Source organism: Siphateles boraxobius, unplaced genomic scaffold (genome assembly GCF_051911475.1).
Source record: "Siphateles boraxobius isolate OS27281-9 unplaced genomic scaffold, OSU_SipBor_1 12, whole genome shotgun sequence".
NCBI lineage: Eukaryota > Metazoa > Chordata > Actinopteri > Cypriniformes > Leuciscidae > Siphateles > Siphateles boraxobius.
In genome coordinates, this window is record NW_027508722.1 from 19,470,369 (window position 1) to 19,487,729 (window position 17,361).

The 17,361-nt window shown below is 36.9% G+C and overlaps 2 protein-coding genes across 7 annotated transcripts in view; one reads left to right on the forward strand and one right to left on the reverse strand.

Moving 5' to 3' along the window:
- The first annotated feature begins 253 nt into the window (after nt 1-253).
- Nucleotides 254-13,814, forward strand: flot1b (flotillin 1b). Of its 2 annotated transcripts, none has more exons than XM_077210423.1 (13): nt 254-554; nt 1,309-1,363; nt 3,023-3,098; nt 4,548-4,638; nt 4,723-4,866; nt 5,092-5,211; nt 5,468-5,563; nt 5,637-5,789; nt 7,412-7,593; nt 7,763-7,808; nt 10,060-10,197; nt 10,294-10,470; nt 12,454-13,814. In XM_077210423.1, exons 2-13 carry the CDS (start codon nt 1,321-1,323, stop codon nt 12,475-12,477), a joined length of 1,290 nt encoding a protein of 429 aa, XP_077066538.1. In that variant the 5' UTR covers nt 254-554; nt 1,309-1,320; the 3' UTR covers nt 12,478-13,814. The 2 variants fall into 2 exon arrangements, with proteins under 2 accessions (XP_077066538.1, XP_077066546.1); XM_077210431.1 differs by having other exon boundaries at nt 443-554; nt 3,186-4,638.
- Nucleotides 13,815-13,907: 93 nt separating this feature from the next.
- ddr1 (discoidin domain receptor tyrosine kinase 1) overlaps nt 13,908-17,361 on the reverse strand; it is a 42,069-nt gene continuing 38,615 nt past the window's right edge. For all 5 annotated transcript variants that reach the window (XM_077210224.1, XM_077210213.1, XM_077210245.1 and 2 more), the window contains 2 exons: nt 16,433-16,582; nt 13,908-16,342 (listed from right to left, as the gene is read on the reverse strand). In XM_077210224.1, the coding sequence (XP_077066339.1) occupies nt 16,202-16,342; nt 16,433-16,582 (291 nt within the window). In that variant the 3' untranslated portion in view covers nt 13,908-16,201. The remainder of the gene's footprint in view (nt 16,343-16,432; nt 16,583-17,361) is intronic.

Below are 17,361 nucleotides of genomic sequence, written 5' to 3' on the forward strand. Positions count from 1 at the left end.
TTTAATGTTATACTTATGACCTTTATCTCATAAATATATCTTGATAGGCTGTCATAATTTTGACTTTTCTCTCATAAATTATGACTGTCATAATTTCGTTGTTTTCAACTCATAATTTTGATTTAGAATCTCATAAATTTGATATTTTGTCATAATTATGTATTTTTATGTAATAATTATGATTTACCAAAGCATGATTTTAAAAGCTTTCATAATGTTCAGATATCTAACAGTTACTACAATAAATGACGGCGTATTTTTCCTCTGTCCACAGCAGAGAGCAGTCTACGCACTAACGTTACTCAGACTGAAAAATAGCACTACTCCATGACCGTCGCAAAATCTAGTGAGCTACCTACCTAGGCTGCATTTTACGCATCTCGAACGCTCAAAACTGTAGTCACGGTAGGGAGCTGACAGAGGTTTAAAACACAGCATGAGTGTTTTGAATGGGCGTGGCCGAGACTGCGTGATTACGACGAGTTTTTGCACAAGGGAGACAATCCGGACCACATCTAACTTACATCACATATTTACCGAAATATCAGCAATAGGTAAGAACATATGGTTTGTCTAAATGTTACAAAGTGTCTGGACTTGCGATTCTCAACACCAAACTAAATTTAAGTGCGCGTGATATGCAGCGTAGTCGCCGCGAAGGAGCAGCCAAGCTAGCATAAGCATTTCCTGTTCTGTTCAATATACATTAACGTTGGCGTTTCTAAACACGTAACAGTTAGCTTACAAGTTGTTCATTATTCGCACTTGTTTTGTTAGTGATTCTGCTGTCGTGTATAGGTTTTATTATGAGAGATAAAGTTTATTTATCGTCAAGGGTTAGTTTTTATTAGGCTTACGCTACTACATAATAATATTCATGTTGATTTAGTAGTTTAACCTTTTACAATGAGTTGGATTAACGTTATTGATATTTTGAAGCAGATCATTATATCGATTATATTAATTATATGGGAACTATTTTTTACCTTGTGGTATATTAAAGTTAATTTTAGTTCTAAAGTAGGCTATATCATATTTTGGGATCTCTTAAACTGTAATGTGATTGGTATTTATTAAGTTTTTTGGTTGGTCAACAGGTCTGTGATTTGAATAAAGTGAAAAGAGATGTAGATGTTTTACAGTCAGGCAATGGGAAGAGCAGGCTCAGATGAGAGACATAAACTACTAGAGTCATCAACATATTCCTCTGAACTCGTGAGATTAACTTGTGATGTCTGTGTTTACTCAGATGTCATATCTAAAATATCCCCAGCATGTTTTAATCTAGTGGCTGCCTTCTTTCCTCAGATCTAATTCAAGATGTTTTACACCTGTGGTCCCAATGAGGCTATGGTGATCTCAGGTATGCTGCATCTGTTGGTCTTTATTACAGTTATGTATATGAATAAGTAATGAATCTCCTTGAATGTTAGAATAAAGATACTATATATATTTAATGATAATAACTGAAATTAAAGCAGCTGTGAGCCTGTGACTGATTGGGACCCATCAGACTTTCTCAATAACCCGTAGAGTTCTGTAGTGATTTTTTGTATCAATGATGTTGTGCAATCTGCTTTGAACAATGACCAAATGCAGAACTGGTTTCAGCTATTCATGTGACTTTCATTCACAGGTCAAAACAGACACAAAGTTCTCTGTAATGGTTGTGATATTTTGTGTAGATAAATGTCAGTGGTTACACATTAAGATGACTTTAATACTCAGGGGCTGAAAAAACCTCAGCAGGCTCACATTTACTATAACAACAAGGTTAATGTAGGCAAACCGCACTGTACAAAGGGGAAGAAAATAAGTCACCAGCTCCATTATGTCTTTGTCGCCCTTGTTCTCTATGTAAACAGTTGACAAGCTGTGATATGCAATGACATGAAGTGTGCTTATGAGTTACTTTTCTAATGTTGGACATCATGCAAGGGATTGTCGTTGCTATTTAAAGAGAGAGATATTTTGTACCGTGATTTGTTAAAAGTGGAGGATTTTCAGCAATTTTCAGCCTTGTAATAGGATATTAAATATTTGTTTAAAAGTTTGGGATTTTTTTAATGTCTCTTTTATGTTTACCCAGTCTACATTTATTTGATCAAAAATACAGTAAAACAGTCATATTGTAAAATATTATTACAATTTAAAATAACTGTTTTCTACTTGAATATATTTTAAAATGTAATTTATTCCTGTGATGGAAAATCTGAAATCTAATATTTTGATTTAGATCTCAAGAAATATTCCTTGGTGTTATCAATGTTGATTTTTTTTTGTGCTTTATAATATTCTAACATTAGAATCCTTGATGCATTTTTTCTGGATTTTTGAATTAATAGAAAGTTCAAAAGAACTTTTAAAAGAGCATCAGCATTTATTTTGAAATAATCAATTTTGTTACAATATTCAGTATGTCTTTGCTATCACTTTTGATCAATTTAATGTATTTTTGCTGAATAAAAGAGAAATAATAATAAAAAAATCTTACTGAACCCAAGCTTTCATAGCCAGTAAAAAGTATTTATGACCTGTAGCCCATATAGCAAACCAGTATTAAATAACCCCTATTTTTACCTTTAGATGATACTTATTTAAAATGTAATAACCCTGTTAAATGTGCATTTTCAGCAAATCTCAAAATGAATATTACATTTTCATACCATTATTATGTTCTGATGCCTAAATTCACTTCCAGCATTTAAAAATGATTGATTTTAGTTTTTAATGTTTTATTTTTAATTTATTTAGACAAAATAGTATTACATTATATTATTGACCATTTATCAGTTATCGGCTATAACATCATAAAGTAATTATCAACTTGTATCTGTATTGGCAAGACTTTTAATATCAAAGCATCCCTGCTGTTGTGATATTTCTGTGATATAAAATATATATAATTTAAGATTTTGGACATACCTCCCACCAGTGGATTTTCAAGATTCCAGCAAGGATGTTTTTAGTCAAGTATTGACACTTTATAGCTACCTGCAAACAAAACTCTCATCTCTTTCAGGATGTGGTCGCTCTCCTCCCCTGATGATTGCTGGTGGAAGAGTGTTTGTTATTCCCTGCATTCAGCAAATCCAGCGGTATGTATTGAATTACAATAGGAGGCGAATGATTACAGCATGTTAGTGCCTGAACACGCGTGCATTGGAACCATTCTGTTTAACCAGGTGCTGCAGGGCCAGTCTCTAATGTGATTCAAGAATAGACTGGGACTCACGGGCCTCATGAATGATGGGAACAAGAACAAGAGGCGGCTCTGTGTCCAGTAGAGACTCCACTTGTGTTTACATTCCTCTCTACGTATACATGGCGAAAATGAATTAATCATCCGTTCCTCAGAGAGAATACCTTCATTCCATTTTGTAGATCACTACAGATCAGTGCAGTAGTTTGTTGATGAATTTGCTTTAGTCTGTCCATAATCTGATTACTGTACATCAACATTCATATCTGTGGCCGTTTACACCTGGTATTAAGAAGCTTTTTCTTCGATCGGATCACAAGTGGACGACACTAAATTCCGGTGTAAACGGGGTCTATAACGTGTTTGAGCTTGTCCACTGCGACCACTTCCAGAGGTAGTCGAAAACGCATTTCACAAAATTGCTTTTGTAGTGTAGATGCTCACGCGTTCAAATAACCACAAAAGACCACTGTCTCCGTCTACTGACCTAAGGCGTAAGCATTATGGGAAGCGCACTAGCCACAGTAGCCAGACCGACGGGATTTAAACTTTGTCGACTGAAGACCCTAGTTTAGTTTGAAGACAAAAAACATACTAAACCCAATGTTCTCTCACCACTTCTGATTTCTAACACGCACTCGCATCGTTTGGCGTGGTCTTGTGGCTCTTAAAGCTGAAACGAAAGCTGTGCGTTTATATGTAAATTGCGCAAGCTTATTTCATCCATTAGATCGAAAGATCTGAAAAGCCCATACATTTACCCGCCCATAGACCCTCTCCTCGAAGAAATCAGGACAGAAGTGATCGAAAGTGGACAAAAAAAACGGATTAAAACACCAGGTGTAATCGGGAATATGTCTCCCTCATCTACTTGTAATCCTATACTCACTGCAGTCAAATTACGTTCAGCTCCTCCTCTCTGGACGTCTAATGGGGTGGATGGATAGTTGTGGGTAGGGTTAGGGTGTAGTTGGATATTGTAGCTCTACCCATTAAGCCCAAATTACATTCGCTCCCCCTCACTGGATGTCTAGCTAGATGTAAGCTCCACCCATTTACTCTGCAGTGAGCTGCCTCTTTATTGAACAAGATGTAAACGGGTCCAGTGTGAGATTAAGTTTAGCCATCAATCAAGCTATGTAGCTACGACCACATTGAAATTGCTAATTAGTGCACTTTTTTATGATAAAAAAACTTCTGTTCCAGCATAATGTGTAGATATATGTGGGTGTGGTTCGGGGGTGGAGCCATCTGTTTGTCCAAATAATGGAAGTCAATGCATATTTTTGGGAAACCTGTGTCATGCCGACTTAAATGTTTTAAAGCTGTTTTTCTTTTCTCCTAGGATCTCTCTCAATACTCTGACTCTGAATGTAAAGAGTGAAAAGGTCTACACCAGGCATGGAGTACCGATCTCTGTGACTGGCATTGCCCAGGTTTGAGACACACACACACACTTTACGGTCATCTGTTACATCAGTTTTACAGTCTGTGAGTGCTGTTATTTATGTGTTCTGCAGGTGAAAATTCAGGGTCAGAATAAAGAAATGCTGGCTGCAGCTTGTCAGATGTTCATGGGGAAGTCTGAGACTGAGATTGCTGAGATTGCCCTGGAAACCCTTGAGGGACATCAGAGAGCCATTATTGCCCACCTGACTGTGGAGGTACTGTAAGATGTTTAAAGAGCTATTTGTGTTCTGTATCAAACACACACAGAATGGAGGAAACACACCTTTTATAAGAACATTTCAAAGAGGACTGGAGGGTTTTAGTGCTGAAATAGACAAGCAACCTCTGCTGACTGAGATGTGTGGTGTGCTACTAACTGTACTGCTGTTTTCTGATTATTTGTTATTTATTGTACAATCTCTCATTCTTTCTCTTTGTAGGAGATCTACCAGGACCGTAAAAAGTTCTCAGAGCAGGTGTTTAAGGTGGCTTCCTCTGACCTGGTCAACATGGGGATCGGTGTTGTCAGCTACACACTCAAAGATGTGCATGACGATCAGGTGATATTGTGCACCTCACACCCTAAACAAACACTATTTTTCAAAAGTTTGGGGTTGGTAGGATTTTTTCGATATAAAGTTAAAAAGAACAGCATTATTTAAAATAGAAATCTTTTATATCATTATAAAGGACTTTACTGTCACTTTTGATCAATGTAATAAAAAAATCTTACTGACCCCAAACTTTTTAAAGAGTAGTGTATATTCATAATAATACTTACACCTTAGTATCAAACTCACCTGGACTCTCTCACAGGATTATCTAAGCTCGCTGGGTAAAGCTCGTACTGCTCAGGTGCAAAAAGACGCTCGTATCGGTGAAGCTCAGTTCAAACGAGATGCCGTCATCAGGGTGAGATTTTTCATATTCCTGTTGTAATTAAATGGTGCTGGATAAAACTGAATGTATGTGTTTGTGTGTGTAGGAGGCTCACGCCATGCAGGAGAAGGTCTCTGCTCAGTATGTAAATGAAATTCAGATGGCTAAAGCGCAAAGAGACTTTGAGCTGAAGAAAGCATCCTATGACTATGAGATCAACACCAAGAAGGCAGAGTCTGAAATGGCCTATCAGCTTCAGGTACCAAATGATATTCAACTTGGTTTCCAGTTGGTAAAATGAGAATTGCCACTTTACATCAATTCATATTTTAGGAATTTCAAGAAAAACAGCAATTGAAGCCCTAGTCGGACTGTAATTGTTTCTCATGGGGACATACAGTAATTACATGGGTTAGTTGGTTATTTTATTTTATTTCTTTCACCACGTGTGAAATTCGCAACCGAATTAACTACTTTTTTTTTTACAAACTCCAAATCTACATCTCTGGTTTTACAAGAAGGGATCAAAATCCAGAAGTCATTTAGTAAAATCCTTTTTGACCACCAGTGTTGGGAAAAGTTACTTTTAAAAGTAACGCGTTACAATATTGTGTTACTCCCTAAAAAAGTAACTATTTGCAGTACTTTGTTGCTTTTAATGGATAGTAATACATTACGTTACTTTTGCTTTACTTTTTTTAACCTGGACTGGGCTTTCTTGTTTGTTTTTAATAACAAAGATCAAAACAAAAGTTTTATTTTTGGCAAATGTAAAGGCCCTTTCACACCACAAATAAAATGAATAAGCATCAGGCTGAAGAAAATGCTAATTCACGGCTGTACAGAAGAGGACAAACCTGGATTGCTGAATAATAGGATGCAGGAGAAGAAAGTTCAACATTCTTAAAATGGAAATAATACAACTGCTAAAAAAAAGAAACACAAATGTGATTTTTATCTAAAGTCATTTAGTATGGTTGAATTTGATCTTTGAAGGCGAGCAGCAAATTTATTGGTTAATAAAGTGAGATTAAATACATAAAGTATATTTGTGTAATGTAACATTTAATTTTTGCAGTTTTGCGTAATATTCTGAGTTAACCCTATGTAAATAAGAGGTTGCATCCATCATTCATTTTGAGAGATAAAATGCAAGACAGAAAACCATAACACATCTAATGAATGAATTAAAAGAATAAATGATACATAAATAAGGTGACATTTTCCTGTTATAAAATTTGTTGTCATGCTGAACTGACCAAGTGCATTTCTGGGTTTGTAGAAAACTCACTCCTCTCACTCCTTACAGATGTCCCCATAAGAAACTATTACCAACCGAATAGGGCTTAAAGCCCAAAGTATACTTCGAACACGGACACATAGCCTTTCAGAATATACTCCATTTGATAGCGTTCGCGATACATGCACTCTAGAAAGTTTGTCCCGTGTCTGTAGTATTTTTCTCCAGAAGTTATGACCGCTATAAATGTCTTTGTATTCTTTTAAAATAAAGTTGCAGCTATCTCATAACCCCTCACACAAGAGCTTGTCAATGCGGGCGTCTGTTGATGTTGTAGTCTCCGGTATTTCGTTTTTGTTGTTTTTCTGTCTCTTTAGTTAAATGTTTTACTGTGAAACAAAAGCTCAGGCCAGTGTTGCCACCTATTGGGACAACTGATTAGTGCAAAACAAATTTAATGCAAATATGTGCATACAAAGTATGCCTGGTTACAATAATTAGGCAGCGTGTGTATTAGTCTGGTAACGAAATTTGCGCCACGCTCCTTTCTCGCGGATCCTTACGTATGTGTAAAAAACCGAAGTATACTTTGGGCTTGAGTCACGTCTACTGACATTTTTACCAACTGTCATTTGATTTAGGTGGCCAAGACTAAGCAGCGTATCGAGGAGGAGAAGATGCAGGTTCAGGTTGTGGAGCGTACGCAGCAGATCACTTTACAGGAGCAGGAGATCACCCGCAGGGAGAAGGAACTGGAGGCCAAGGTCCGGAAACCAGCCGACGCTGAGAGATATCGTATTGAGAAGATCGCTGAGGCAGAACGGTGAGGAACTGATGCAGTGATACACAAACATTGAGATCCAAACGTTTTCTGTTTTGCCTTTTGTCTACTTAAACACATTTGTGCTTTGCTGGAAGCAAATCTAAAGAATAAAACTGATAGCTTGGTATCATGATCTCGAAAAACCTTTTCATGTCCTCTCATCTAACAGGCTTCAGTTGATCATGGAGGCAGAAGCTGAGGCGGAGTCCATCAGAGTGAGTTCACGAATCTCTCCACACACCTGTTTTTCACCAGTGACAATGAGCGTTACTGTTTAAATAAGACACAACTTACGTGACATACAACTTTAATTCTTTCCCCACCAGCATTTTTGAAAACATTTGCCAGCCACGTCAGCATTTTTGATACTTTTCACAAAAGTTATAAGGCCCCCAGATTATTTCTGAACATGCAATATATCAAAAGAAAGAACATACCCTTCTCTTTTTAAACAAATTCTAGCTCCATGCTTTCCTTTTTAATCAACTCTAGAATATGGGTAAGCTTCATATAAAAAAAACACATTTTGAGCAAAAAGCTGAGAAACACGCTTTTTTGTCAGACTATATCCATATAAGATTCAGTACGATGATCAAAACATATATGGAGTAGATCGAGTCCATCAACACCCCTAATGCTTGCACAGTCCTATAGCTCGTCTTGAGTTTACACTAACAAGGCTCAAAATAGCCCCAAACGAACACGGTAGCATAATTAGGGTCTCTACCTGCAAACCGAAGCATTGAGAAATGTGTAAGTGTACAGACAGTTTAATAAGGAGATAGTTTATAAAGACAGTACACTTTGCGCATATAGGCAGGAGCCATCTTTGGAAAACAGTCTCGACCAGTCGAACGCCGTGCTACGTGAACACGGAAGTGAATTAAACTGCAATTCATCGCCTGGCCGCTTGAGGCTGACTGCAAAAGTGAGCCAAATCTGTATCTCCCCCATGTTAAACTGCCCAACTTTACTGCAGAAAAAAAATGTTTGCGTGGCCACTTGAGTGACAGGTGGATTGCCGCTGCTGTTACTAGCCGTTTGTCTGCTCTCTGTTAGCCATCATGTTACCTCTGCTGATTCCAGCTGCTGAACTTGTCATCTCTGCCGTGTTTGTACTTTTTATGGGATTATTTCATACATTTTATAACCCGCCGCCCTTACCTTCGCCCACACCGTTGGATTCCGTCGTTGTCGAGTGAACAACCAGCGCTGTTCTTCAGTTGTTTTCCTCTGTGAACATGCACTCATGGATGTCTGACATTATCGTTGCTTTTTGGAGTTCAGATTTAAAAACGTCTAAGATATAGAGGCCACACTCGTTCTGCTGTACCGTTGATCTTAAGGAGCAGATAGGCTATAATATGTTTATTTCACTTTTTAGTGTTCAATAAAAAGTACCGTCAGATTAAATCCTGCAGGTGTCAGTGCTTTCTATTCGTCCCTTAAATGAGCGTGTATTTCTAGTGCATTTACTTGAACTTCTTGGGTAATATCTATCAGAATTTAAAATGGACTGAATAAAGCTCTCTACGAACTTGACGTGCGGTGCCGCGCTGACTGACATGTATGCACATCACTGTCACACACACGCTCAGAGCAAATATTGTAAGTTACTGCATGAGAATAATAATGAATCACAATACACATAGTCTCACGGTTAGTTATGTCTTTTAACTATTATAGTATTTCAAAGGGCAAAAACATGAACTTTAACTATTGGCTTTAGGTCTACTTCTTCAAGTCAGCTGTCACTTTAGCGCAAGGCCAATAGCACATTAGCCTGAGCAAACTCAAGCAAGGCCGGCGTAGTTTCAGCATCCAGGCACCTCAACTCCACCCACGTCCCGCCTTTTTGCCCATTTTCATTTATCCGGGAGTGACGCACTATGACGCGCTTCCAAGATGGCGACGAGCGACTCCGCCCACTTTAGGCTTCAAAAACGCTCTTCAGAAACCTACGGGTGACGTCATGGACACTACGTCCATATTTTTTTACAGTCTATGGTAGAGACCCTAATTATGCTACCGTGTTAGTGTGGGGCTATTTTGAGCCTTGTTGGTGGTATTAACTAGCGATTTTAATTTTTACTTACTCTATGCCCTATATACTAGCGTTATAAGCTAATCTGTGGTAAAACTAAAGATAAAACTGGGTACATTCGATTATCATGAAAACACATCCCAGAGAACGGTCGACTCGGTACCCATGTGTTATATACCCCTAGGTTCATTTTTGGCCAGAATTGTCCTTTTAGTTACTTTTACTTTGCTATTGTATAAATAAACGTGTCATGACAGCTACAGTGCCGAATTGTAGAGTTTGTGAGAGGAAAGCGCGCAGTATGAGCAGAGTCAGGATGTTCGCTAAAAGTATATCCTTGCAAAGATAAAAAAAGAACTTTGCCGTGAGTATATCGGGGCCTTTAGACTATTTAACTTATTAAATAAGTATCTCTGTTTCAGATGAGGGGAGAGGCACAGGCCTTTGCGCTGGAGGCGAAGGGTCGGGCTGAAGCCGAGCAGATGGCCAAAAAGGCAGAAGCTTTTAAAGAGTACAAAGAGGGAGCCATGGTGGACATGCTGCTGGAGAAACTCCCGCTGGTTAGTGCATCTGAACTTCTGAATGTCATTAAATAAGTTCAATGATAAGATGACACTCAATGATGTTAAAATGCCATTTGTCCTCCACTTCTCTAGATGGCAGAAGAGATCAGCAAGCCACTCTGTGCAGCTCAGAAGATCACCATGGTGTCCAGCGGTGGGTCAGAAGTGGGCGTTGCTAAGCTGACAGGAGAAATTCTGGAAATCATGACTCGCCTGCCGAGCGCGGTGGAGAAACTGACTGGAGTGAAAATCTCACAGGTTACCTCACCTGTGAGTTAATGCACATAAAAACACATACCAACACATTCTCACTTGTGAAAGGTTATCCCATTTCAGTTTTATATCTAGTTGGTTTCGCAATGTTATGGCATAATTGATTCTAACTGTGATTGATGACACGCTGACCGCTCCAAAATGGCGGGCATATCGATGTGTCTTGAGCGGTCGGATGTGGCATCTACATATCTATGCCGCTCACACTGACAGCGATTAAATCACTGTAGTGCTGGTAGTCAGCAGGCTTTCCTGTAGTATCAATGTCTGCATTCCCATTGGTAGTTGCCATCATTTTCTGTTGCATCATCAATGTTCTCTTTCACTTATGTCACTGCCAATGACCAACAGCTAGGTGATATAGTTAAAAAAAAAATTTATATATATATATTTACGGTGGCCGAGAGAGCTCAACGTGCTGCAACTGAAGAAAACGCATGCAAATAGAAAAAAACACCCGCAGATTAAGAAAACATCTTCATCAGTTTCACAAAACACATGTGCTCCAAATACTCACAACGCAACCAAATACAGAAACGCACTGCAAATAACAGACCACAACGGAAATGTTTCCGGGGGAACCAAATAATTGACGAACCCGGCTGGGACGTGCTTACAGCTCAAAATTCTACTTTATTTATTTTAACTTTATTTTACTTTTTTTGCAAAACATACAGAGATTATATTTTAATGACATACAACTTGTATACAATATACAAAATGTATTAATATGTTCGATCTCATGAGAATACAAATGAGAAAAGAACAATGAGCTGAAAACTAAAATAAATAAATAAAAAAGATAGAAAAGAAGAACATGAAGGAAAGATATTAATCTATACATCAGTTACACTGTACAAATTGTTTCATGTTATGTTTAAATTTTCATAAAGAAAGTTTAATAAGAAATGAAGGTAGGGTCCAAAGTTTTAAAGTTGAGACACTGACACACAGATATATAACGCATATTTTAAAAGTTTTTTTTGTAAAGTAAAAAAAAAAAAAGTATTTATTTGCAACCGTTATGTTTACAGCATTATATTTCTGTCGTCAGAACAGCTATTCAGCTGATGTACAACGTGCTGCGTTGTCATGGTAACATCCCAGGTGAAAATAATGAGAAAATAATCTTTCGTTGCTCCCTTCATCAAGAGAGTACAAACAGCTACATAAATGGCACACTAGTGCCCTCCTGCTCACTCCAAAGTCCCACTTGAAGAGCTCTGCCGTCTGCCCTTTGAAGGGAGTAGTGCATAGGGATGCTCACGAGCAATAATCACGTCCCAGCCGGGTTCGTCACTTATTTGGTTCCCCCGGAAACATTTCCGTTGTGGTCTGTGTTATTTGCAGTGCGTTTCTGTATTTGGTTGCGTTGTGAGTATTTGGAGCACATGTGTTTTGTGAAACTGATGAAGATGTTTACTTAATTTGCGGGTGTTTTTTTCTATTTGCATTTGTTTTCTTCAGTTGCAGCACGTTGAGCTCTCTCGGCCACCATATATATTAATGTTGATGTATACAATTATTTATATTTTATATTAATTATATAATCATGTCATCATTTAATCATGTGCACTTGTATAACAATAACAATAATAACAAACAGCAATGTTTACCAGTACATTTTTATACATGTAAAATGCCAATCTTTAAATCAGAGTTTTAAATCTATTCATTGACATTTACAAATGCAATTTGATTCAGGGATATGTATCAAACTTAACAACTCTCACAATGTATTGGCTAAAGTTTATATCAGAGATGCTAATAAATGTATATTAAACATAATGGCTAAATAAATAGCACATTTAAATCTTTGCAGTAAATCTAATTTAGATGTTTCTGTGTGAATGCCATAGACTGTAAAATAATATGCCCATTAAGATCACATTGAATATTTTGGTATTACATTTTTGTAAAACACCTGGTTTCCACTTCAGACACACTAAATGTGGATGTTTTTTTCTTTTCTTTGTTCAGGCTGGTTTGACCCGAATGGGCTAATGGAGTCAGATGAAGAAGGAATCAAGTCTGATCAGCTCTGATTGCGGATCTCAGCGCTTCCTGTGTGTGTGCGCATGTGTGCATGCCTGTGTTTGTACTGAACTTAGAACATTGAGGTCATTTTTCTTTTTTAATCAACCATTTGTAACATTCAGTTTTTATATTCTATTTTGTGAATTACATGATTTTATCACATTATATTATAATTTTATACATTTATTAGGTGAACTACATCATCTACTCTAGAGCCTCTGTTAATAGTGAATATTCAGGGAAGCAGGGTTGGTCTTTTAATTTTTTTTCGAATAGTTTCTGTCTGTTAGAGCCACACGCCTGTTTATTCTGGTTCAGTTCCTTTCTGAAAACCAAAGTGCATTCCAGACCAATGCATGTAAATTCACCTCAAGTGCATTACTGAAGCCATAGTCCGCATGCATAATGCCTTCCGTATCCAGACACTGAAATGTGACGCTTTATTCTTGCCGTTTTAAACATATTTGTGACTTATGTTCTGAGAATATATTGTCCGGTGGTTTAATACTTTTTCTTTTCAACAGTGGCACTAAAGTTTACAGACATTTGAAAAATTATTTGTAATGTAAATTTTATTTTTTAGTTAATCAGGCCAGTTTCCTTTAAACAGGTCTGTGTGCTCAGGTAAGGGATTTTTACAGCAAGTTGAAAAGTAAAAGGGGTTGGGGAAGTGAGTGCAGAAAAGAAACCTGATTATTTTTGAAGTTGATGAACAAACAGGAAAAAGAAGAAGAGAAAACAGGTTAGGTTTTTAATGCTGGCCGCAAGCAAGTCTTTGTGCCCACAGAAACTCAAGTGAAGGCTGATTGTGGTTTCATTTCTCATATCATTTTCCAATGGTTGCAAAAAAAAAAAAGTTACTGTTTTGGTTTTACCATGCTGCTGTGTACTTCACACTACAATTGACTCAACATTACCAGAGGTAAACCTATGCATCTCCAGTTTACGCCTTCAAAGTGCCTCCAAGCGACATTTAACTTACAGCAACCTGCTCCGATATCTCGTGTTTCAGCAACAGGAACAGAACTGTGATGTGTCATGTGATACTTCCTGTTCCTAATGACTAATTTCATTCAGAATATTAATTTGTTTTGCCATTAGTTTGTTTTCATCGGCTTAAAATCTTGTTTGTATATTCAACAAACTTACCCAATATTTGCCTTATTGTATGTTCAGTGGTGAAGTAGATATTTTACCTTAAACTGTAGATCTATATATCCAGACTGAGATTTATAAATATGATTATACAAGTAAGTACTGTTTAATAAAAACAATTAAATATTAGCATGTGCTCTACTTTGAAACTTGTGTGGAAGTGTATGTTTGCACAAATTTAGTGAAATAACATACTACTCAAAATTAACACATTGTAAATGAAAATGAGGATCAGATTTCACTTTATTGGAAAAGGTTACTTTATTAAAACACCTACAAAAATAGACAACACAGGCAATTACACTGACTAACACAGGCAGGGACTCTAAAACAGAGACAGACCGATTAATAACAGATAGCAATATTAATGAAGAAAATTATATCCCATGAATTATTTACATTTTTCATTATTTAAGAAACATGAATAGCTGAGGGCAGAAAATGCCCAAAACTATTTATAAAAACAAAAGTTCAGGCCTCTGTGTACCAAAAAAAGGTTATTAAATTAGCGGGATTGGCAACATAACCTTTGGGAATCACATTCTTCTGTGTATATTACAGTAAATGTTACTTATGTTGCTCTCCACCCCACCTACACACGAAGTCTTCCTCTTAAATGAGGATGAGGTGGCGTCACCACACCAGTTTCAAGTTAAATGTACATTCTGCAGTTACTGAAACCATCACTGAGATTAAATGCAATTACGTACTGTTGCTTTAAGAGAGTTTCTTTGCAAGTGTCCCACAGGTTTACATAGTAAATTCAGGACAAATGCTTTGGTTATTTTTCTATTTTCTTAGTTTATCTCTATTTCGCTTTATAAACAATACATTTCTTATTGGTATAAATTTACATTTCTGTGGCCATTCCGCCTGTTCCCCCTGCCCCCCTCTCTTTCTCTCACTATGTACTTTCCAGGCCCATTCATTTCAACTTCAGGCAAGTCCAGGCTCATATCGAGTCCTTTCAAATAGTGCATTGCTAGTACATTGCCATACATCCCATCCCAAAAGTTTTTTTGAATTCCAAAAGTCCAGTTTAACCCAGCACATACTGGTACCAACAAGTTCATGATCTGCGTTCAGCTTAGTTCAAGTCAGTCCCCGAAATGGCAGGTCAATTACAAAACTATCTAGTCATTTTCTGTGCCGTCAAAAATGATAACTCACATTCACACTTAAGGCCAGTTTCACAACAAGAACAAGAACTATATTGGCGTCCACACCGACGGATAATAACTTCATGTTGTGTGAGATGAGGTTATGTTGCCTGCTGCTTTAAATGCTCAAGCTCTTTAAACTTGAGTGGATTCTGATTGGTTGTCAATGTTTTTTTTTTATATAGTTAGAGCTCTGGTGTGAACGATTATTACAAAAAAAAGTAGGTATTGTCCTTGGCGTGAATAAGCCTTAAATGACCATTTATATGTGGACAGACAGGAGGTGGAGAAAATATCCATCTTCTAATTCACTGCAATTTTGTAAAAGCCTGTTTCACACCGCAATTTGACAATCGTGTCATAAGCCTGTTTCACACATCAGCTATTTTGTTGTACATAATTATAGTACATTATGTCATATTTGAAAACACTGGAAGCTCTTCAACATTCGTTTTTGACGTTCATCGAACTCCAAGAGGTCGAATGACATTCAACAAAACCTCATTTCATATCATTGAAAAGAAAACGTCCCACTCAATGTTAATGTTTAGTGACGATGATTTACCCTCCACCATAAAAAAGACATGAAAAACTGGCTAATACATCCTCAGATTTCCTACATGACCACAAATGGTAGCAAAGTTAGACTGTTAAAATGTTATTCACTAGTATTACTTAATATGCAAGTAGAAAAACTATTTCTGTATTTCTTCTATAATTTGTTTCAATATGCATACTCAACAATTTGTCAAATGCTGCCTGAAGAAACCTACGACTAAATAGACAGTTTGTAGAGCCGTGTGCTTTTGTGCTGCCTGTCATCTACCTATAAAAACCCTCCACCAGTTCCTACGATTATGTTTTGAGATCTATTCAGCGTTCAGGGAATGAAAAGACTTTTGATACATGTAACAGGTTCAGAGGCCAAGCAGCATTTTATTCCCAAATCAATTTCATATTATTCCTGTATCCTGTTAGCCTTAGTAAGAACTGAACCTGACAGAACCATTTACACAGGGGTTTCATTCTCAGGTTCGGATAAAAGACAGAGGAATGCCAATTATGTGGTGCATTTTGGGAAATGTGAGCTCTGAAACCAAATACTGTGGAATAGTGATGTTGTAAATATGAATAGTGAGTGAACAATGAGGCTAAAAATGAGTTGAGGATAAAATGTTGCTTGAAAAGTTTAGGATAAGGGATGAGAAGCGGGTCATTAAGGGGCACCGAACCTGCGGCTTTTTTCGCCCCATCCCATCAAAAAAAGACACTAATTTACATAAGAGTGCTTAGCCGTGTCTGCTTAAGAACACACCACCTGTCTGTGGTCCACACACACTTTCTTTCATTCTTCCTCTCTTCATCTCCGTCACACTCTAAACCATGTTCATTGCGTCTTCTGTGAGGAAGGAGTGAATGTACGCAAAGGAAGGCCGTAGTTTACAGTCTCTGTTCCAGCAGCTAAGCATCAGCTCATACAAACCCTGTGGGCAAACAGCCGGGCGAGACAGGTACACCTGATGAAGAGAGAGAGAGAGAGAGTTTGGCTACGCTTTTTTTTTTTTTTTTCATAAGGTGTTAATAAGTGTTAGAAAATATACACATACCTGTCTGCCCTGGTCTCTGAAAAACTCCCCTGCGTTGTCAATGACCTGTTCATCGGTCATGTGACTGTACGGTTGCTCTTGACACACACTCAACATCTCCCACAGTGTCACGCCAAATGCCCACACGTCACTCGCCGTGGTAAACTTCCCCTACACACACAGATGCGCACACACACAAAAAAATGACTGAGACGAAGGGCACCAGAATTGTGTATTGCATGAATGACACGTTGCTTATGTGACTATTATATATAGTGGGGTCCAAAAAAGAAATATGCTAAAAATATATTTAAGATTTGTGACAGTAAGCATGTGAGCTCCTTTGTACAGATAAGATCAATGTTAATACACATTTTATATCAAATATAATAAGTCTGATAATAAATTATAAAAAATATAACTTGACACATATAAATTAAGTAATTAAATGTCTCTTCATTTTGGTAATGAAAAAAATAAGCAATTTAACTAGTGGTTGCAAACTTTTTGTACCCCATTTAATATTTATATTTATTAATAATAAAAATATTCCTTTATTATAAGATAATACATATTAAGTCTGATAATATAATGAATACATACAAATGAAGCAAATAAATATATCTCAATTAATAATAAATATAATACAATTAATTAATAAATATACATTTAATACATAAATATATCTTTGTTATGGTAATGCAGAAAAAATAAAGTATTTTCACTAGTGGTCGCAGATGTTTTGGACCCCATTATAAATGTTGGACCCCAATTTCATATATACATTATATATATATATATATATATATATATATATAATACTTTATTGTAAGATATCAAATATTAAAACTGATTATAAATATTAATAAATAAACCTCAATAAAGTAATTAAACATATTATCTTTATTATAGTAACATGGATGAATCAAACTAATCAATAAAAAGCTTGT